Source organism: Dermacentor albipictus, chromosome 4, assembly GCF_038994185.2.
Source record: "Dermacentor albipictus isolate Rhodes 1998 colony chromosome 4, USDA_Dalb.pri_finalv2, whole genome shotgun sequence".
NCBI classification, from domain to species: Eukaryota; Metazoa; Arthropoda; class Arachnida; order Ixodida; family Ixodidae; genus Dermacentor; species Dermacentor albipictus.
The window spans coordinates 82,545,748-82,569,530 of NC_091824.1; the positions used below are offsets into that span (position 1 = coordinate 82,545,748).

At 46.5% G+C, this 23,783-nt stretch overlaps 1 protein-coding gene across 1 annotated transcript in view; it reads right to left on the minus strand.

Moving 5' to 3' along the window:
• LOC139059167 (uncharacterized) overlaps positions 1-23,783 on the minus strand; it is a 56,369-nt gene that overhangs the window by 4,415 nt on the left and 28,171 nt on the right. The window contains exons 5-10 of the mRNA XM_070537174.1: positions 16,233-16,454; positions 15,281-15,381; positions 14,619-14,752; positions 13,153-13,987; positions 11,638-11,805; positions 2,439-2,576 (exon numbers count right to left, since the gene is read on the minus strand). Coding sequence (XP_070393275.1) covers positions 2,439-2,576; positions 11,638-11,805; positions 13,153-13,987; positions 14,619-14,752; positions 15,281-15,381; positions 16,233-16,454 — 1,598 coding nt within the window. The remainder of the gene's footprint in view (positions 1-2,438; positions 2,577-11,637; positions 11,806-13,152; positions 13,988-14,618; positions 14,753-15,280; positions 15,382-16,232; positions 16,455-23,783) is intronic.

Consider the following 23,783-nt stretch of genomic DNA (forward strand, 5'->3'; position numbering starts at 1 on the left):
TTCCTTTACCACGTTTGTCTGCTGGGAGGCGCCACCGGTCACGACTCGCGAGGAAGCAAAAGCTGCTGCACGCTTGGCGAGATATCCATTCCGCACTTCTAAAAAACAACAGGTGAACGGCGCTGAAGAGACAAGTGACCGCTGCGGCGGTGCTGGGAGCAAACAGCGGAAGGAAATGACAACACGCAAGGCATCCTGGGTAACTCGGAGATAGAAGTTCCGCTTTCGCCTTGCTCCGGTGGCGCAGGTTGTCTTCCGCTCGCGGATTCGGAAGCGTTGCTCTACGCTAGAGTCGAGTGCTTGCTCACGGAGTCCGTTGGCTGCTCCGACTCCGCCATTGGAATTCAACATCAGACCATTTATCTCACTTTGTTTCATCTTCCTACATTATCAATCTAACCAATTCTGCATTTTATAGAGCTGGCTATAACGAACGGACCTGGGTATAACGGACATTGGCTGCAACAAACAAATATTTGGGCGAATTTTGCCTAGATGGTGTAACTACAACGTACTGTGCATAAATACTACAACGCACCTTGCTGTGGCAACGCATGTGCGCAACAGTGCTCTGCATGCAACTATTTTTGGCCGTTTGAGGCCTCGCAACAGCTTCCCTTCCCGCAGGCAACATACCGCGCAATGCCCTGCCAACTGAGTTTTTGTGTAGACCACGCAAGTGGACTGCTGTCGGCTGAGTGCTAAGGAAGCGCCAAGGGTGCCGCTAGGCCTAACCGACTTCAAAGTGAAGCTGTAGCATATGACGCTTTAAATATCAACCCCTGACAATTGTAAAATGCCTAGAGAATGCTTCATTTTTCATCACATCAAATCACACAAACAAATATGCTGCTATGATGTGTATGAGGTGTCTTGCATGCAGTGCTGCAATGGCCAGACATGGGCTCCCGAGTTGAGCTGGCCTCCTACCAACGGCCCTCATTCATGCCAGATTAATTGACAGTGGGTGTCGCTTGTAGCGAAAGATAAAATTAAAACCTGTTTGTACAACTGGCCACAGTTTTGTGTGAGGAGCAAACCACAGCCGTTGCTTGTGTTATTGGTGGCGGTGACGCACTAAGGCTGGACAGCTGGCATGACAACGTGGGCCAGCCTGCTCCTTGACATTGTGCTGGCTGCTAATCTTGCCACTGTGCAGGTATACATATGCTCTAGTATGGGGAAGCTGCCATTTGTCAGCAACAGGCATTACAATTGTTGCAAGTACAATTGTTGCATGAACCCATTTATCTACGTTATTTCAATTTCAACGTTTCTTTAGTTTTTCGTTAGCTTACAAGTTAGACTACGGTATGTGCAAAGTTTCACCGTTTAACCCATTAATGACAAGACATATATAAGTGCCCCCCAAAAAGTTTTGTTTTCAATCTAAATATGCAAAACACATCAGGAATAAGCATAATCAACAAAAAGAAAAAATATTTTGCAGAAATTTTTTGCAGAAATAGGGGGAAAACCCCCGACAGAAAACTCGAAAAGGGCTTCACCCCAAGTCACCTAAGGCTTCGTTTTGAATATAATATGACAGCTCTCATTATATGTGAACCATAAGTGTACATTTCATTTGCTTTACATCACATGTATGATACCACTGCAGCTGGATATCTTGCATTGGCCGGACTCCTCTGACCATGCTTTCACAAGACAGTGAGTCACGTGCAAAATGTCTTCCTCGTTCAGTGTTCCTGCTCTAAGACAACAAATGATGCTTGCTGCCTGACATTCAGTGTTGGCCAAAGAAATTTAGCCAGAAACTTCGTACTCAATACTGAAACTCTGCAAGAAAATAATTCTTTTTTCGGTATGTTGCCTGTAGGCAACACTCGTCAAGAGAGCGTTAACAACTGCGACCCAAATTTTTAACAGAACAGTCTTCGGACATAATGGACCTTTTTCACTATATCATCGCAGTGCATTGTAATGAATGTCCACTGTATATGGTCAAGGCAACGTAACATCAATCAAGCTATGCAGTCGTGTAACACAAGAGCACTTCTTTGAATTCTATATAAGCTTACTGCCACAAGATGTATCATCTACACTTCCAGCATTGCAGCAGTACACAGTAACTCTCAAGTGGGTCTGGCTAAATCTTCATGAGCAACTCTGAATGGCTACTGGCAATAAGTGACTATTTGCTTCAAAATGAAACTATACCTAAATCAAGAGTTATTTAAGCGTTTAATAGCACAGTAAAACAACCATGTTACTCTTACAATCCCCATTACCCACAGCTTGGATGTCCCAGCCAAGCCACGCTGACTGGCTAGATGCGTGTGCGAGGAATGCAGAATTTACTCGCTCATGCAAAACTGGCAGGAATGGTAGCGGCAACACAAATACTGTTTCTTAAACAGTGCATAAGGGTTAAAGACCATAAATGAGAGGTAAGGCGTTAGACAGCATACAAAGCATACCTGCAAAGAAGTCGCTGAAAGCATCATCAGAGATTTTGTTCAACACCTCCGTGAAGTCATGCTCCTCAAGAAGCTTCGTTGCCTGGTTGGCCAGTTCCGCTGCATCAAGTGGCAGCTCCAAAGACTTTTCTATTGTGTCTGCAATGGAGTTTCAAACTGTCACACACAGTATAAAGGCAAACACAAAACTTATGCAATGCAAATTTGTAAATGGCAATGAGAAAGTTCACAATAAACCCCCACAAAACTGGTAACGAAGCAATTTGTCAGTAATAATGCAGCCAGACACTATGTTATACGAAAAATGATGACAGTTAAAGTAAATTGCCGGTAACTGCATCACCTCCAATAGGCACCAACGCTGTTGAAACATCTAGCACAATGAAAGCAGCGATACAAGGCAAGTTCAACTTTGAGGCAGTGCCCGGCTACCATCAGTACACTGCGAAGTAGCTCACTCATACCTGCTTTTCAAAGTCAAGAAAACGAATGCCAGCCTACCTTAGTGAGAAATGATGTCAGGTGAAGCAGTGACAGAACTATGCACATGACAATTACTAGCAATTACTTTTGCAGCCTATGTGTCGAAGTGCAGTACGCTATTGCAGGAAGCTTACCGGCAGCAATGTGACATCCACTGTCATTTGAATTTCTAATGCATTTCAATGCATGACACTCGTGCCTAAGAGCGAAACACCAATCAAGCTTTGGAGTCGTGTATAACACAAAGAGTGCTTCATGCAGGAAAATCGGCAAAACCTTCTGCCGAGTTTTTATGTCTCTATAACAGTGTGTGTATCCTATCAACTACATAGCTCCGTTTTGTACAGGCCAACACAACTGGAAGCAGCAGCAAAGCCATACATTGTAAGCATATTATGATGTGACACCTAATGTTTTCCCCACATGACATTTGGCTTTCCCACATAGCACACACGCAGCAGAGCAAACCACAGTAATCCAGTAGCACAAGAGAAGGTGCAAGTGTACCGATGCTATCACCACCTGATGGAGTGGATACTTGGGTGCAAGAGAAAGTAGCTTCCTTCTCATCAGTTTGGGGGACAGTGTCGCGCTCACACTTATGGCATACTCATTGGTGCACTCTACGCAGTTATGGCATACTCATTGGTGCACTCTACGCAGTTCTGCCAATCTCCGAAGACAGTTATTGTCAAACTCGGTTAAAAAAATTCCATAGATTTTCCTAGACGTTTGTAACGTTCCCTTTACCAATATGGTTTCTGTAAGGATAAATTTTTGTTGTGTAAATAAACTGCAACTTTTGTAGGTTAAGTTTATCTCTATGTTTATTTTAAAACATTTGAATAATGAAGTCACTGTACTCAAGCTGAAATGATCTCACACTGCAAGTTGTGCTAACAACACAGCCTCCTGCTTGAAGCCATATTCACAGACAACATTGGCACATTTATAATTTGCACTGCATGCAAAACAAGATTGGACAAGAACAAACTGTCAGTATTGACACAGAAACGTATTTGTATTCTAAAGAAGATGGGCACCAGACCACCCTTGCAGAATGTAGCTGTATCACAACAGTGTGCCATTTCATGACACCAATGCAAAATCAATAAATTTTTGCGGTTGTCATTATGTACTGACGTAGCACTGCCACGCTTGTGTGCTTACACGTCCCTAGCAGCGCAGCACAAAGATGTGTGGCCAAGTTTTTTTTCTTTTCACCATGCCAAAACTGGGCGGTTCCGGGTAGATGTGCATGCATTATCGGCTGTGCAGTGCCACGACCACCTTATTGTGCTCAGCGCTAGCTACATGTGTGCACTTAAGCCAAGGGTTTGCCTGTGCTGCTACATTTAGTGTTGCAGCATATGTTTGTTTCCCCGATTGCAAATATTTCACTAAAGGGGCACATAAATCAACAGCACAGGTAAAGGTACAAACGGCAATAGTGCCACAGTAGCTGTGCTCCACTGACCAGCTCACGACAGCCAAACATGAACTGCTCCTGCAAGCAACTATGGCGTTACAGTGAACATTACTCGTTCAATATCCTTCCACGGTGAGTTGAACCTCGATTCTTTAGCATGTTCAATTCCTTGTATTTCAGCTAGCTGACATTGTATAAAAGGTACAACCAATGGCCTTTCTTTGTCTGCACAACTGTGCAGTGCATCCTTTGTTCCACAGAGCACTTAGACCCCACAGCATACTCACACATGCCTTCAAAACCCTTTCTATAGTTCCAATGAAACCATATAATTTGGCACTTTCTTTGCACTTCTGCAGTCGTATGGAAAACCATGGAAAGGGGGCTTTGCCACCTGGTATTAGCACACATTGGCAACCTTAAGCACACGTCATGTCCGAGAAATCAAGCGAGATCTGGTATGTTGTTCGAAATCTCTGTAGCTGTTAGGTATTTTTTCTAGTATTGGTTCTATAAGCAAAAAAGTTAGTTTCACCCAAAAGTCAAAACAATTATAATTCTAGCAAGGAATTAAGCAACTAATGAAGGTTGTAGCTTTATCTTCACTATAAATTGCATTAAACATTTGCTTACTAATTAAATTAGCAAGCATAGCGGCACATGTGCAATGGCAAACATGAACAGATCTCGCTCGATGACTGCGAACACTCGTTACCACAACACTGGTATAATAAAGAGCACAGGCAGAATGGAGCAAACGCTTTAAGTCCTCTACCCCTCGCATAAACGCGTCTCCAAAATTTAGGTTTACACAACCTCCAGCACTAAATGTGTGGAAGAACAGAGCATTATTTCCAAGATTGGACACCTTACTGCGCCTTACACAGTGATGGCGGAATTACAGGAGAGGAGATGCACACAAAGCTGTATCACATTACTGCACGCTCGCTCACCCTCGCTTTCGCAAGCGGGGAGACAGCGCACATCAAGCCATCATATTTCTCGGCTCACCTACGCATGTTTTCCCTCGCACTCACAGCACATGCCGCACAAGGTGTGACAGGATCTCAACGCACTTGGACTTTACACGAAAAATGACAGTGAGGAGGTCTTGCGTTTAGTACTCATGTTTACGAGACACTGCTCCGCTTCGATGGCTGCTCTCTTCCATGCAGCATGTGATTAGAGAGCTGCATTTGCAAGCAACTGAATGTAAGTAAAGTGTCATATTTATTCAAATATAGTTCAACACTTTCTTTTTCTTTCAGAAATGCTAACCAAAATTAGCTATCGACCTACATTCGTGACCAGAGAATCTCGACCTAAATTCGTGATCAAAACTAGCAAAAGTACCGAGCTAATGGAGTCCCAATGTGAACAGAGCCACCGCCACTGCAGTTGCGAGGGCCAAGGCCACAAACTAAAACGCCCTGCCATGCATGTCAATACCATACCTGCCAATAACACAAATGCCGTATTTACTTTATTCTAATCTGCACCCATACAGTACAGGAATAACTAAATTAACAAGCATGGTGTCACACACAAACAAGCAAACATGAGCACATTTTACTCGATGACCGCGGAAACTCGCTGTCAAAAATCTGGAGTGAGGAAGTACGGCAGTAGCTGCCTCTCACTTCAACACGAACTATAAGCAGCGCCCATGATGTCCATGATGTCCGAACGCCCATGATGCCGCCCGATTTCCGTCCATCTTCGCACGCATGATCACCTTCCTTTTAAATGCAGCATCATGAACTCGGCACTTCGTGCTGATAGAGCAAACGCAGAAAACAGAAAGACAGACGGTAGACTAATGCCCAAAAACACATACTACAGCAATTATTTTATTTCTCAGAGAGCAATTTATATAGGAGTTGACCTATATTCGTGCTCTACGTGTTTCCGAGTAAATATGGTATTTGACCATCTGCACCTGCGGCCGTATCCATTTACGTGTAGACCACTTATAACACAAGTCGCGAGAGTTGCAAAAATCCACGCTATAACCAAAGCATGCTTTTTTTCGGCTTTTGCCCACGCCAGATGGACCACCCAACTTTCAAACACAATTTATTACATATTTCACTCACACACATGCAACACAATCGCAACACAGCACAGAAACCAAGTTCTCCTGACAAGTGTGGCACCAGCGGAAGAACGCCGTTATTTTCGTCTGGAGATTTTTGTCAATAGTTGTTCGAACTATTTCGTCCTCTGCAAGGCTTTAAGCACTGAAGCGCTTTCTCACTCAACTGTTCTTCATGCAGTACATCTTCACTTTGCTGAGGCATTCCGAAGCGTCTTTGCACGGGACATCTGAGTCTGGCGTCAGGTTGACATCATCGTCCAACTCATCTTCGGTTGCAAGCTCCGCGCTACCGCACACCGCTGCGACAGTCGCATCATCCATGCTCACTTCCTCACAGACAGGAAGCTCCAACTCACCGGCACCAACATATTCTTGGAAGGTGTCTGTGGCGGAAACAAACTGCTTTCAACGAGGCCGGACCACACGTCGTCAGTGCCAACCGTCTCATCAGCAACATTGTTGCTCGACTCATCAGCGTCACCATGGCATTGCGAAAGAAGCCTGCTTTGTTGAAGCACTTGCTTATTGCAGTGGATTTTACCTGCCACCACGAAGCGGCAACCATATCAGTCACGCCTCTTAAATTCATTTTAAGAGGCTGCTGCTGCTGCATGCTCAGCAAAACTGTTCCACAGATGTGTTTTTTGTAAAGTGCCTTTACGGTTGCGATGACAACCTGGTCGAGCGGCTGACATTTTGCAGTCGTGTTGGCAGGCAGAAACTTTAACTTGACTGCAGTCAACTTTGCCTTGATGTTGTGGGCTGTACAACTGTCGAGAATGAGCATGACCTGTTGCTTCTGTGCCACCTTGTCTTCATCAAGCTTGCAAAGCCAGCTTGTAAACATGTCTTACATCATCCACGCCTTTTTGTTGGATTTGTATGTCACTGGCAGGCACTCTCGCTTTTTAAAGCAACATGGCCTTGCTGATTTTTCAATGACAAACAGGCGGCGCTTGTCGCTTCCATCCATGCGAGCGCAACACAGTTACGCGCTCTTTTGAGGCCTTATGGCCAGAGCAGGCTTCGCCTCTCAGCGCAAGAGTGCGGTTGGGCAGAAGGTTATAAAATACGCCAGCTTTGTCAGCATTGTATACGTCTGTCTCCGTATATGTGGACAGCATGGTTTCCAAATTTAAGCTGAGCTAGACTGCGATGGACTCATCATTGACATCACCACTTTCACCGCACACCACTTCACAGCTGATGCAGTGGCGATTCTCGGATCACTGGATCCATCCATTAAGTGGGTTGAAGTCGTCGTGGCCTAAAAGCACCAAGAAACTTGGCTTTTTGTTGGAGCATGAGGCCACTCACTGTTATGCTCTGAGCCCTAACTGCACGGAACCATCTGAAGAGCGCTGCGTTCACGTCTTCGTATTTCGACATACGTATTCACTTCCTTGACAGGGAAGACGAATCTTACTGCCGTTGCTGCCACAATTTGTCTTTGTTCTTGTATATGGGTGACACAGTCGTGTCGGAAATGCCATATTTGGCAGCCACCGACGCCTTCTTCAGCCCACTTTCTATGTCCCTTATAACGCATTCCTTCGTCTCCAGCAATAAGGCATGCCTCTTTCTCATGCCTCTTCTCGCTTGAAGACGCCACCGACGCCATGGTGACAAACGCTCGACAACACACGTGCATAGAGGACAGACAACTACGACACGACGAGATCACGACATGCACACACCAAATGCAACAGAGACTGATACAAAAAAAAGGAGGGCGCTGGCGCCACTATCGCTTCTACCCCGCACTCCACACACCCCGATTGGATGCTGCTATAGCGACGAAAACACTCGCCCTCCTTCCTCTAAAGTCTCCCGCCCTTCTCCTCCTTTTTGTTTCGCTTTTCGGTGCTGGTCTCCATGCGTGTGCCCACGCTCTCTCTTCTCCGAATTTGCGCACCCAGCAACTGCGTGGGCCATGCTCAACGTATCCGAGAAAAGGCCATGCTTCGTGCGTCGATTTCATGGTCACGCGCTTAAAGGAACTGCACTATAACCGGTTTCTGCTTCGCACGCCTGCGCAATAAACAATCCACCTATACAATGAGTTCTATGGGAGATATATAGGAGGTCAGAAAAACCCATGTTATAACCGGTCCCGCGCTAATAGCGGTTACGTTGTAAGTGGTCTGCACTGTATTGCTTCGGGATTCCTTCGTGGCGGCAGTGAAATTTCTTTATGTAGTCGAGCCCACTTATAACAATACTAGTTTTAGCAACATATTAGATGTAACAATGAGCAGGCAATGCACCATCAACTTTTTTATGTGTTCTATGGTAAAATAAACCGCTTACTAGAATGCTCCCATCTAACGTTTTAGGTTATAACAATTAAATCTGGTTGCTGGATGTGTGCATCAAATGGAAAAAGAGTGCAAAATCCTCAAGGGAAATAAAAAAATGCAGACCACTCGCCACAGCTGCTTTTTAGAAAAGTGGAGACCCAAGATATTTCAAATTTTTTCTCGAAAAAAAGAATCCCTTTCCATCCCATGCTATTATCGAGCAATGAATACCGTGTGCCATATGAAGATACCTTCAATTATTTAAAGGCCACAAAAACCCTACAGGAACTGTAGCACATTTCATGCTCTTTATTTTTACTTGGCCATTTACACCATTTTACCACATTTGAATAAATAGGCTAGTTCAAAAAACATGTGCTGGGACATTATAGCCTACACGGCTGCTGCGCCATTAAAATCACAAATTGCCACCACCACACCTGCTTTCGTGCCAGCACCCCACATACATGGCATGCCTTCATCGCATTGCCTCAACATAAAAAAAAAGATATTAAAGAATAATGTGAGCCACTTCACCGCACTTGCCTTTTTGCCATATACCCTGCAGGGCACGCCTTCGTCACATAACATCACCGCAGGCCTTGGGCGCCCATCGCCCTTCTACATTATCGTTAACATCGGAAGGATGGCAGACAGAAGGGCGACGAAGTTGTGCCATGCGGGGTGTGCAGCACAAAGGCAGGTGTGAAGCTGTTGGCATTTCTTTTTAAGGCGAAAGCCTTGTATGACCCATGAAATGGAAAATCCGCCAAGCGTCCGGCTTAACATTGGATGCTGTTACGATCAGCCAGAGGGGGCTCTAGCCTTCTAGCCTCTCCTGCCTCACTGCGACGAATCTCTTTGTGAAGCTAACAACGTGTCCCCCTCTGACAGAGTTCCAGCGCCAGCAAGGCGAGACGTTTGGCAAATCGAGTGTTGTTTGTTGGTTCGCTGTTGCCTACAGGGACCAATGGGAGAAAGAAACTCCTGGAAAACGGTGTCCTACAGCATTTCCTCACGGACTCCAGCAACTGCCACGGTCATTCAACAGACATTCTAGCTAAGAGACAGACATTCCTGGGTCATCCCAGGAACCAGTATGTGCCAACTTGAGTCAAGCGTGACAAGCCCTGTCTACAAAACTCCCCTCCTTTCTGTGCGTTGTGGGGATGCGCGACTCTCGCGCCTCCCCTGATGTTTTTCCCGCATAGCGCGTTTCCTGTACTCCCGCTTCACCGCGTGGCCTGCGTGACGCCCGCGCAGTCGATGTGGTTGAAGCGCAGTGCGAGAGATGGCGCGAGTGTTGCGCTGCTAATGCCACCGACAGGCGAGGTTACCTGGGCGCCGAAAGGAAGGCGCTTGCTCTTGGGTTCGAGACAGCAAGCAGCACGGACGTGCCGTGCCGCGCAGGCAGCGACCCTCTTTCCCGGCGGGTCGGCGAACAGCGCGGACATTCCGCGCGCGCGGCGACCGATGCTTCTGCGAGACCGCCTCGCGTGGCCGCCTTCGAACGCGCCACGATTCGCGTGACTATACACGCGAATGACCAGGCGTTGGGATCCAGCATGGGACACATATTCGCTCGCTTCCGGTCGCGGTGAGTCGGACTTCTAGATTTGTCGCGCGCCATCGGCATGTTTTGTGGATAGCAACTCGGCTAGCAGGCATTGATCTAAGAAAGGTGCAATAAATGCCCTTGTGATTGTTTGCACTACTGTGTTGTCGTTCCTTTGTCCCAAGAGTACCGGAGGAGAACCCCACAGCGTTCAGTAAACAAAGGTGTTTGCATTGGGAGAGTGAAGCCACATTGACATCAACATCATTTCGGTGCCGAGCCAGACAGCATTGTGGCTGGAGAGCGGTGGCCTGTGTGGTGGCAACATGCAAGCTAGGACTTGCGTCATGCCGAAGCTCGGACAAACACCTGGTGCTCAGCATAAAAGAAAAATTGGACATTGTTTGTGCTATCAAACGTGGCACAAAGTCGAAGCTGGCACATGAAAGGGATCTACTGTTGACTACAGTGTGTGGCATTTGGAATGCGAAAGATGCTCGGTAGTGCTGCTGGGATCGCGAAAAGACGTCGGCTACGAGGTTCAACTTTCTAGGTTTGAGTTTTTGCCATCGTTGCCTCTGTTATTGCCTAAGTGTCACCTAACAACAGTGATGAGGATGACACGTAAAGCAACGGCATGGCCAATTCACACCTGACAGTGGCAGAAGCTGCGTGTTACGTCAGCCTCATACAGGTACTACACTGTACTGCACATCTAGAAAAAATTCAGCCAAAATGAAATTTCGCTGCTGTTGGCCTTTAATGATACGTTTCTGGGCAGATGTCATCATTTACAGTGTACTGTTTAATTCTGGAGACCAGAATCTAAAAAAATTTGCTCCATTTCAACTTTTCCAAATGCTCCACCTTCCCTTTGAGAAAGTGTCAACACAGTGTGTAACTTTGATGGCGATAAAAGTTGCAGCAATAAAAACTTCATATTACTGAGGGTCAAAGTACATGACACAACTGTAATTGCACACAGATGCCATAGCGCGACTCACCTCTATAATTTTATTGCATTAAAACAAATTATAGAACATTCAGTAAAGCAATGACCGAAGCTAGTTGGTGGACATGCATGGCACAAACGTATGTCCACATTTTGTTCTTTTACGTTTGTTCTATGCCCTTCCGTCAGCGCAATACTAGGCGAAACACAATCATGAAGTTATAGAAAATTCAGCAACTGACACCTGCCCAAGTTAAAGGAAATGCAAAGAAATTATGCATTTTATTAATATACTGCCAAATGTCCAAATACTGGCACAAAAGTCCAAAATTAACAGTGCCCATCAAAAGAACTCTACCAAGCAAGACTGCTCAAAACGCACCTGGTGAGAACTGGTTCTCGAGATCTGTTGCCAGGTCAGGCTCTATTCTCTCCACAAGTTCCTTTGCCACAGTCTCAGTGTTCATGCTGCTGGCAGCCACCACAGGCACATAGCCATAGCTTTCAGCCATTGAGGGGGCAGCACCCAGAGCTCCCACAACTGCAGCAGCTAGAATGAGCAACAAAGGACATAAGCAATTGCCACTTGCTAAAGGCTCAATATATGTCCACTTCAGCCATATTTTACATAGAATGCACTTCAATTAATCAGAAGTGCTTAAGAAAAAATAACAACAATAATAATATAAAAGTCAGCTGTCATTGGAACCTAAGGTGTCTGAATGGGCAGAAACTAATGCATACTACAGATATGCCAATCCTGATGTTCATATTATTCATTCAATAGAAAACACGCTGCACATTAGTTTCAACGTTGTGATCTTATTCCCACTCGCAAGAATTTTAAAAATTGTTTCTGAAACAGGCGACTCCTATTCCTAGAACCCACCCCCCCCCTCCACTAAAGGAGAAAGAACATTCCTGCTCTTAAGCGGATCAATGTACCAAGGCAGCCAGCCCAAGAAATGCAACTTGGAGCCTTATTTTATGTAAAAAAAATTCCATTTCTCTGAATAGAGTTCACCTTAGAATGCTTTCAACATGTGGTCATGCAGAAAATGGAGTACATGTAGGATCGAAATTTGAGGCACAATCAGTGTTGTACCTTGGGATTTGTGGTCTAGAAGTTTCACGAGAGCAAGCAGGTGATTTGTCATCGTGCCAAGCTGTCAAATCAACGACCAGATGTGGTCCGTGGGCGACATAGATTTGGGACCTTATAGGCCCAATGTTCACCACTGACACAAACTTACCGAAAGGGCATACAAGCGAGCACTAAAATGTATAACTAAAATCTGCTACTTGCCAACAAACTACAACTTACGTATTCACTTACGTGACAGTATGGTTTTTCGTCATGGCTACTGCATATAAAGAGTGCCAGTTCAAGTTATGTTTAGCTGCTTCACATAGTATGTGAATGTAGAAGAATTATAAACATGCATATATATGTTTATAATCTTCCTACTGCCAAGTTTCAAGAGAGAGAGAGATTACGCCACAGCTAACCACACCCGCCCACACTCCAGATGTCACACCTGAAACTGTCTTGGCTTTGAGTCCAAAAGTGCTTTTCTGGATGTCGTTGAATTGCGCCATGATATGAACTTCTCCAATAGCAGTATTTCGAGCCAATCTGAGACCGTAGACACTCTCTGGGCCTACCAGTGCTGCAATATGGCAGTATTCAATGATATCCAGAATAGTACAAACACAAGGCTATGGCTGTGTGGTTGCAAAGGAATGTGCACATTTAATTACTTCATTCAAGACTCGCATTTTGGAGCACGCTGGCGCAGCTCGAAGGTTTGGCACAGCACTTCCATCCCTGCACAGTACTGTCTGGTACTAAAATTTGTATAGCACATATAGTGAGAAAAACGAAAGCTGCACTTACCAGGTGCCTCCAATGCCATGGTTGAGGAATGCGGTACAGTCACAGTGGTTTGCGCCACCATGTGTGAGTGATTCACCATGGCTGGCCGTACAACTGTTGGTGCACTGGCTACCAGGTGTGCTGCAGATGATTGGTGTGTCACAGCGGGAAGCATACTTGCTGCCGAAGCAGTCGCCAGATGGCTTGCCGTGGTGGGGGTAGTGGCAGCCACTGTCAGTGGCGGATGGTGGACAGCCATCGCTCGGGTTGTCGCCAAGATGTGAGGAGCCGCCGCTGCTGCCATAGAAAGGTGGGCTGCCGTCACTGTTGACCTTGGCATGGGGTGGCTCGTCAAGATGGGCATTGTGTGGGCGGTAGAACCGGAAGAGGAGGAGGGTAGCGAGTGGTGCAGCATGACTGGAGACTTGGGCTCCGTCTTGATGCGCACAGTGGAGCACCCGGCGGCCACCATCTGCAGTAGGGGTTGCTGGGCACCCACCCCACTGGGCGGTGTTGTCAGTGCAGATGCTTGAGCAGACGGTCCCGTTGGGGTCACCAAACTGCCTAGCAGAGCTGGTGAGGAGTCACTGCCACCAAGGAATGGGGGTGATTGCGAAGAGCATGGAGAGGAGGAAGACGAGGAGGATACAGGTGACTGGATGAGCACTTCGAGTGGCACACATGATGAAAATGACGATGATGATGGAGAGTGTGCCATCGGAGGTGGTGTTGTCATGCCTGGAGCTGCAGCTTTCTTCTTCTTGCCCCTCTTGGGTGGCCGTGTCAGCGCAGGAGGTTTAGATTTCTTGCGGGGCTTTTTGGGTTTGGGCTCAGCCGCCATTTTGTTATAGTTGTCCTGAAATAAAGGGGAAGAGCAGGGGAACCCAAGCACTGTGAGAAAGCTTAAATGGCAAAATTACAGGTGTCTTAAGAAAGAATGAGCACAGAACTATTGGAATACACACAAGGCAACATCATAGAAAGCCACGCAAAGAGCCCAGAAAGAGCGATGTCTATGGCTATGCAAAGTTCGAAGGTGAACAAGAGCTTTGGCTTCCGGGACTGAAATGCAGACGCTCTAAAATTAGCTCATAAGTGGCAAACATATTATTTCAGACCTGCTTTCTGTGAAAGGGAAAGATCTAAAATTACTGTGGTCATTATGACAATTCTAAAGAAGCTTTAAAAATCGGGAATTTTACAATAACATTGTCAAAGTTAGCAGGCATTTGGTTGCCATTATACAATGGTTTTATAGAAAATGAGGCAGCACTGTTGAAAAGTAAAAAAAAAAATCCATCCACAAGTCTACTTATAAACTGTACCACAAATGAAAGAAAAAGAAGAATGGTGAATATGATGCCAGAAGAGAAGGTGCTTTTAGTATCCATCAGCTATGAACAACACGGTGAACAACGTCCCCTGCCGGAGCACAATGACACCGAGTAAAGTGGCAGCTTCCATGAAATGATGAGGTGTACACTCACTCTCTTTTTGGCATGTTCCGGACAGAGGGGCAGCTCGTGGCACATGTCAAACACTGGAACACAGCACTGCGTGTTGTCCGCAAATTTCGCAGTGCAGTGTTCAAACAGGAGCTGGTCCACATTGTACATTATGTCTAATGTAATGATGGTTAAGGAGGTTCTTTTTCTTTCACTTCGCTGTCATGTGTACTACATTACCTTACATGCCTTACATACATTACGATAGTGTCTATAATACTATAGCTTAATGAACTTGTGTAACGGACACGAAGCTACCAGAGGATTAGATTGCAGAAACTTTCAATTCCAATGATGATAGCTTGCCACCATTGTAGCTTCTGTTTCACAGCAATTTTTTCTGGCAAGAAATGCACATCATTAGAATCAAGTAAATATGGTACATTCTGGTGTCAGCGCACCCATTCAGAAGGTGGCTGCCACAGACCTCCTGGTGCTTCAGGCACACTCACATGCGGCTGCAAAAGTATAGCAATGATTATGTCACTGCCCATAGAGCTCCTGTTTGTGCAACATTGTGGCAAACATTCACAGGTTCACATAAAACAAGAATAAAGACCCACATTTGCCTGCCCCACTGTTTATGGGACACACTAGAAAGCAGCAACAGCAACATGTTGGCATTACTTCTGCATCAAGGATACGCTTTGTACAGTGCCTTGTGTAAGGAAGAGCGGGCATGGCGCAGACCACATTTTCATGCTTATAGCAGCAGGTACGCTTTTCAAGAGGCATAGGCTTGGGCCTGAAAAGAAGCAGAAAAGAAAGACAAATCAAACAAATGCTAGCATGATCTTTTGGACATCCTTCATCAAGAGCCTATTTTAGGTAAACTGCAGGATGACAGCCCCTCCCAGCAATCTTGCTGGGCGAGGTTGCTCTATCAGCTGACTCCATCTTATACCTGTGATTTCCCCGATTCCATAACACCACTTAGTTCAACATTTTAAACTGTGCTTCCCTTCCCCCTTAGCACCCACTCTACAACTAATATATCACCTGTTATCTGCTTTAAACCTCGCATTACTCAAATTATTTTGCCCAAATTTATTTCTTCCTGTTAATTCCATCTAGGCTATTGGCTATCCCTTTCTGCTAATACAAACTGCTGTCTTCCTGTCTCTCAAATGGCAACACGAGTCTTAGGAGGAAAAAATAACGAAAATAAAACCAAACTTTGTAAGACTGCCATTTTCGAAACCTGTAACTCATTTTACACTAATCTTAAAATTGCCTCGCTTCATGGATCAACATTCTCACCGAAAACTCAATTTACAATAAAACCTTGTTAAATCGGATTTCACGGGACTGAAAGAAATGTCCAAATTAAATGAATGCATATCATCAAGGTTATCAAGAAAACAAACAAATGCTTCCTACGTGCACGCTTTTATTTACTGAATGAATGAGCAAATACAGCTTCCATTGTGCTCAAAAGCAGTGTGGGGACTGTGAATTCTAGTCATCTCGTGACGTGACGTGATAATTTCGCACCTTACTTTAGTACTGGTAGAATGGAACCATTGTACAGATATCCTCAACTGACATCCTAAAAATATCTCGAGAGAGAGAGAGTTTTAATGCCAACGTGCTCACCTCGTTATGCTGTTCGTGGTGCCATCACTCATGAGGAGCTGGGCAGCCGCATCAGGGCAGAGTTCTGCCGCACGCGCCATGTGCCGCACAAGGGCATCCTGCTTCTCCAAAGCAGGCCGTGCTGCCGCTTGCCGCTTGCACAGAACCTCATAGCGCTTGCGCAGCTCTGCTCGCAGCCGGCTAATGCGAAGTGAGCGCACGCTCCGCACCGTGGAAGCATCGCTGCACATGTGAACACCCACTGTCAATCCTGCCACAACTAAAGGTGACGAAGGGGACACTGCATAGCACTGTCACCTTTTGCATGAAGCCAAATACGCATACCTTTCTTGCTATTTTGCGCCGTGCTCTACACACTTTGTTTTGTTAGCTTAAACCTTTAAACTCCAAATTATATCCGGAAAAACATAGCATAATTCCAAAACTTTCTTTTCATGTAGTCATAACTTTTTCTGTCATTCCAATTTTGAAAATATATTACATGATTGGTTTCTGGTTAGAATGAACCAAAAATAGGAAATTAGAAGCTGCTCTTGAGGGCAGGTTTCCCCATGCTGGCCATAATTCGTCTCGGGCAATGAGAGCAGCGTGTCGGGCTTAACAAGTGTGACCCTTCATTGGTGATACTGGTAAAATCACCCATGACAAGTACAGCTTGGGACAAGGAGTTGGAAGGTTAAGCAAAGCCTTTACCCCACACAAGCTATGCTGACTTTCTCCAGCACATATTGTATGCTAAGCGAAATATCAGGTTTGAAATGCTGAGGTTTGAGGACGCCCTTGAAACAGGCCACCAAGAAGTGAACAAAATGATAGAAACATCGAACCTGAAAATTTCCCCTTTAGACGTGCCTTGAAACACTTCTTTAACATAGTAAGAAAACACCGCCGATCTGTCATAGAGGTTGCTGCGAATATGTGAGCCAAATATTACTGCACTGCATGCAGCAGGGAATTTACAATCTCGTGTCAAACACGGCAAACAATCGCCTGCTCTCACTCCTGCAATGTCATCATGCAGCATCATCCACAAGCAGCTGGACCCACCAACACTATTGGCTGATTATATCATCTTGAGGACATTCTCAGTAATAAATAACTGCTAAATTTAAGTAAATTAAACACATATATGTCTGCGATCTCAAAAAGACAGAAAAATAATTTCATCTTTGTACACCCAATTGGGTGTAGCTGCGCCTGCTGTGCACGGCTTCCTAGATGACAGCAGTGTGCTGCATAGCATTGTCTACTGTGGCCGCCACAGGGTGGCCGCAATGAGCCCTTTTGCCGCCAAGACATCCAAATGTGAAACAGGGCTTTGCCCACTGTGTAGCTTCCAGCGCACTAGTGGAGCCAAAAAGAGAAGGAAAGACACCTATTGGTGCCAAACTCCACTAACTTTTGGCCAATGGGAGACAAAATCCTTTAATAGCAAGAGAATGATTTGTTAAAAAAGTGTTTCAAAGCTCCTTTAAGGAGTTGCATACTTCATCTCAATAAATCCTTGTCTACATTTCTGGCTATTAAGTTAATTTTTCCGTGTGATTCTTTCAGCGTTCTCTCCTTGCTGTGTGTACACCAAGAATGTGGCATGCGTACTTATCCGTTGCTCTAAAAGACTACTGCATTTATACGATTGTAAGTCAACCTATCTTTTTTAATTTGAAAATCTGAAGTGTGTGTGTGTGTGTGGAGGGGTCGACTTACAATCGAAACCAAAACATGGCACCGCCAAAAAAGCAAGACCAACGAGATATCAGGGGAGCTACAACGTAGCAACAATTTTATTTTTGCTCCATGGCCCTACCCGTAGCTCTTCGCTACCCTGCGCATTTGTTCGCCTTTCGGAAGGGCTTTCCGACATTTTTGAAATTTTCACAGTGCACACAACACTCGGGGGGGGGGGGGGGGGGTCGATAGTTGATGGGAGTGCCGCTGTTCCATTCGCGGCAGCACCCTCAGAACAGCGGCACTTGCAGGGAGTATCGATAGTTCATGGAAGAGCAGACACCGCTCACGTGTTTCTCTTTCCCTGTAGCTCTTAGTTTGACACATTCGACTTGACTGCCAGCTACGTGCTACTTCCATGCTTCCTCAGTCGTCATGAGTGCTCCAGGCCCACTAATCATTCGGCACTCGTTCACAGCAGCGTTCAAGACGGCTGCCATCCTTTACGCTGAAGAAACAAATCACTGCGCAACAAGCCGCAAGTTCAATGTTTCTGAATGGGTGGTGCGAGAGTAGCGACTGTAGCGAACCAAATTTTCACCTGTGGCGGCAAGTGAAGAATTTCCCATGGGCCGAAGTCTGGACGCTTTCCGGAGCTGTAGGCTAAGCTTGCAGCGTATGTCGCTGAAATACGTGATCAGTCCCTACCAGTGATGTGCGACATGGTTATGAAACAAGCCCGGATCTTCACCTTTTAAGGATCTGTTTCGCCTTCAGTACGATATGAATGGCTGGCGGTAGAAGATCGCAAACTTACGCCAACCGCCGTCAAAAGAGCCTCCGTGACCGCTGCATGTGGTTGGGTGCATTCAGTGTGGGCTGCTGTTCCACAAGATGTCGTGGTGTGATCGTTTGCCAAATGTGGAATTTCACTGGACGACAACGCACTGTGGGACCGTAGCGGCGATGACGATGGCACAAGTGAAGACGAGTAGTCCAGTGAACCATGACAGCTACCAATAAATTTTCGTTATCGAATGCACCCTCGGGTATGCTTTCTTCTTATTTTTTTTCCTGTCACGAATATGGGATGGCGACATGGGAGGGTCGACTTACAATCATGTAACTATGTTAAGTACATTTGTACAATGCTGTGTTTCTGCTGCATTGTGTGCATTCTGTACTTGCAACCGTGTTGAAAGTGCCAACGCAGGGTTCCACATTCTTGGCAAGCTGTTGAGCTGCTAGACAATTGCATCATTGCTGCTAGACACCAGCATCACATACACTCTACAATGAGGCGAATGAATTATGATTAAAGGTATGGTCTAAGTTCGTAACGCCTAAGGGCAGTCAAATTAACCAGCAGGACTGAATGAACAATGAGTCCAACATCATCATCATGTCTTATTTAGGTCCAATTCAGAATGAAAGCCTCTCGATGAGATCTCAATTTACCAATAGTACAGTAAAAGCTCATTAATTAAAATTTTATGGGGACGCTCGTTTAATTCGAATTAAATGAAATTCAAAGTAACGGAAGTGATAAACAAGGCTCTATTCGATGATGGAAAAAGTGGGAGCCCCTCTGGAAGCATCACCTTTTATTTATGAAAGGAATCTGTGGTCGTTTTCTGCTTCTTCTTCTTTTCTTTTTCTGGAAGTGACCACTGTAAGCTTATTTTCAAGAGCTCAACTTTGTCAGGAAGCAACTTCCTCATCCTCTTCAAAATTAAAGAGCAGCGCAATTCGCAGTCCTTCCATCACTTGCGATAAAGGTCACAATGGTGCTTCCCGTTCCCCATTTGCATCACCTTCCTGCGCGGTCATTGCTGACTACTTGGACGATGAGGTCATCATCTATGATGACACTGCAGACCATAGCGCAGATGTAGACACTTGCACAGTCTGTGAAGTCAATGTCGTTCAACACTTCATGTGCAGATGTTAGATCTGTTAGAACGTGGCTGGAGATCCCATTCATGCCTTCCACTGGCATTCCGTGCATGCTTCTGATCAGGATGTGTAAGTGTGCTGATAACTGCACAAATCGTATCTCCAGCCTTGTGTTCGTGTTTTGTTATCTGGAGCCTGTACCTGAACAGGAATGTGATCGTCTACCTCAGGTCCACTAGTCCCCGGTATTTGCCACACAATGAAGACTTGGCGGCATGCGCACAGTGTAGGTCTGGTCGCCACAACAGAAGCATTCCCAACGCAACCAACAGGGCATTGACACGAGGACGATAAAAAATGGCACAGCTCGTCTCGCCTGCTATACCTTTGCGAGTTGTTAGTTCCCCCGACCAGTCAGACACGCCTCATTGGCCACATGCTCCATGGTTGATGTCTATGCAACTAACCACTTGCAAAAATAAACGTCAGGCCATGGCGGCTCCTTTATTCTTTTTTGGGGGGCATCAGTCCGAGGGAGATCCCGGGGAGCTGTCGCAGGGACACGGATCAATGACGATGGTGAAAAGCATGTCATGCCACCTGTCACTTAGCTGGGAAAGTGACCACCAGTGGCAGCCAGTAGCCAGCCACAAGAGCACACAGCTTGAATTATCCGTGGCAGACCCGATCCACGGGCTAATTAATTTGCTTTATGAGGAGTTCTACGGAGCTCGGCCAGTGTGTTTCAGTTAGCTTTAATTATGCAAAGTTCTGAATTAATGAGCTTTTACTGTATTTCAGCCAACAACATTGTATCACTGCGAATTTCCCAGCCTAATCACCTAATCCACTAGTTCCCTTAAAAAAGAAGCTGAAGCACTTTTCAAAAAAAGTGTGCTGGTAACCACAGAGGCTCAGTGCTGGCCGAATGCACCGGTTGCATACTTCTCCTTTCCAGATATTGGCATGCTGTCAGTCATGACTTGAGAATATCCAGAACGTGCATTTCAGCTAATTCTCATGATATGCCAAGACTCCAGCCAAGACTCACCATACGAGTCTTCTGTGAGCACATGGCTAGATAAACTTAATCATGCACTATTTCAAGATCTAATCATGATCTTTTGTTCTTCTACTAGGCTGTTGTTCATTACATTTAATTTTCACAACTCTAAATTAACAACAGCTGTATTAAGCATTTGTGTCTTTCCAAAGATGTATAAAAGTCACACTACCAGTAGTATTGAAAGAGGCCTGCTTCCCTTTTTGAACATAGGAAATATACACCTGTCGAGACATTAGCCAGTGCTCTCTTGAACAGCTGACCTGAATATTGTTCTCACATGAAACAATGAGAAGCATACTATTTAACTCATACTGCCTGTCCTTTCCTACAGCTAAGCACAGAAAAGTTGCAATTTAGTGCACAAATGAAAAATGAGGTTACGCCCTGGTGATATTTTAGCAGCTTGGACAAGAAAATGCACAACAATTTTTGTTTAAACGAAAAATTATTGTTCTTTTCCGACTTTTATCAATGTATTGTCTGTAAACACAAACATGCAAGCTAGTTTTATGGAATTATATGACAATGCTTACTTGTCATTCTGTTTGGAAACAAAGAACTGAAAATGTACTCTGAAAAGCAGCATATACAACCAATAAAAGCAGGGCAGTGGCACGCAATGCTACATTTGATAACAATAAGATGGTTCATACACGGTGATGCTGCGATACATGGTGATACACTAAGAGTTCCCTTCAAAGCCTGACCTAGCAGGAACACATGCTTGAAAATGTACCAGGACGCTACCTTACACACTCCTTGTCTACTTTTAAAAATTTGGTGGAAGCAGTCACTCTAGCACTCTCACAAATCATGTTAATGCAACCCACTACACTCTTTCACAATGTGGTACTTGAGTGGTAGCTAAAGCTGGCAACAACAGTACTGCGAAAAGCCACAATCATGTATCCCCACTGCACAGTGTGTCGATCTACACTTGCTCAAACTTGTGGGGATCGCACGCGCATCCCGATATCTCCGGAGCGGCCACGCGGTTATCACGCGATAATCACGTGCTCGCTCGCGGAGGGTAGCTGGGAGAGGGCACCTTCGCCGCTCCCGCTGCTCTTCGTGCCTGGCCGCGACGCTGCAGCCAAGGCACCCCGTGCCCTCCTTCCCCTTTCTTGGAACCGGGGAGACCCCTCTCCGCCGCTCGGGAGAAGCGCTATTCCCCCGACGGATCTTTGTCTCACGGTGGAAGAGCTAGCGAAAGGCCGCATCTCAAATCAGCCGCTGAGACCGCCGCACGCCGTCCCCCTGTGGCGCCCGGACCTTGGTGTGCGACTCACCGCCCCAGGGCCCGAGCGCGGATCCACTTTTGGGTGAGCTGAACTCTTATCAGCCTCTTTTGTGGTTCCCACATTGTGCGGTTTGTTTCGCCCCAGACGTGCGGAATGCTCCGCCGCTGAGGTTTTGTGTTGTGTTGTATTTGTGTGTGTTGTGGCTGTTGTTGTCTGTTGGAATCATTGTACACCAAGGTGAATAAACACCTTAGGTCGAGACTCACCCTGTCCCCACTGGCCTGAACCCGCCGTGGTCGCAACTCACTGCGAACCGCGGGTTAGGGGTCACAGCTCTGACTGCTAGGGCTGCTGCGAAAGTGCTAGGGAGCGACTGCCGCTCCGCCGGCGCTGTGCGATCCAGAGAAGGGTCAGGTGCGCACGCGCGAGCCTGAGTAATACCCCTATATTTGGCGCCCAACGTGGGGCCAGAGGTGTGACAGGTTGAGTCTGTTTGTGTGAGTGTCTGCCACTGCACGAACGAACCATGGCAGCATACGGGGCTGATTTACAGCCGTTGTATACGCTGTCGCAGGTTGCTACCAACAGGCAACAATTCGAAGCGGCGGTAACTGCTACCGCTCAGTCATGCCCTGCGGCGAACACTAGCCCTGGGAATTTGATAAGCTTCGAAGAGGGTAGCGCGACACATGAGGCGCTCTCTCCGGCAGGATGTACCCTTGAAGGCGTGAGGCACATTACGCCGAACCCTTCGCCAGTGTTTGCGGAGAGCATGGAGCCACTGCGGCATACTTGCTCGACGCGTTCTGCTCCTGTGCCAGGCATTACTGGCCAGAGCGAGCCTCAACAGGCGCTGTTGCAGGATGCGATGCGCTTGATTGAGAGGTTGACAGGTGCCGTGCAGAACACTCTGCTGACATCTGCCGCCGCTGCTAGACCGAGAGTGAGGGTGGACTTACCCACCTACAGCGGGTATCATGATTCAGTTAGCGTCAACGAATACCTCGATCGCGTGCTGACTTACCAGCGCGCAACTGGGCTGTCCGATGACGAGATGCTGGAACGCGTCGTACCAGTGTCGTTAACTGATCACGCTGCCCGCTGGTTCCGGCTTACTGGCTACCGGTCTAGCACGCTGGCTGAGTTCCGAGCGGGATTACGCGAGGAATTCCTGCCCGCAGATTACGAGCGTCGTCTGCGGCGCGAGTTGGAGCTACGTACTCAGCATCCGGACGAATCCTTGCTCGAGTACGTCAGGGCGATGGACGAACTTTATCGTACCGCTGACCCTACTGCTCCGAACTGCGATAAGGTGGAGAGAGTCACGCGACAAGCTCATCCCACCTTCGCAGCGTACCTAAGAGGCAGCAAGTTCAGGGATTTGGATGAGCTGGCCTCGGAGGCAAAGCGCATACAGGCGGACATACTCGCCTTGCGCTCATACCGACCTCCACCCCCAGCGTCGTGGGCACTTGAGCCGCGATGCGCCTGGAACGGGGACACTTTTCGCACTCGTTCCGGTGGAGGTGGTGCGGTTGCTTTCAGTGACGGACAACTGAGAAACGGTTGGGGCTTATCTGACCGGGCTCTCGATCCGTACACTTATGCCATGCGTGCAGCATGCGCTGCCGATGGCCGAGGTATGCAGAATCGTGGTCGATATGCCGGCTCGATGATGCG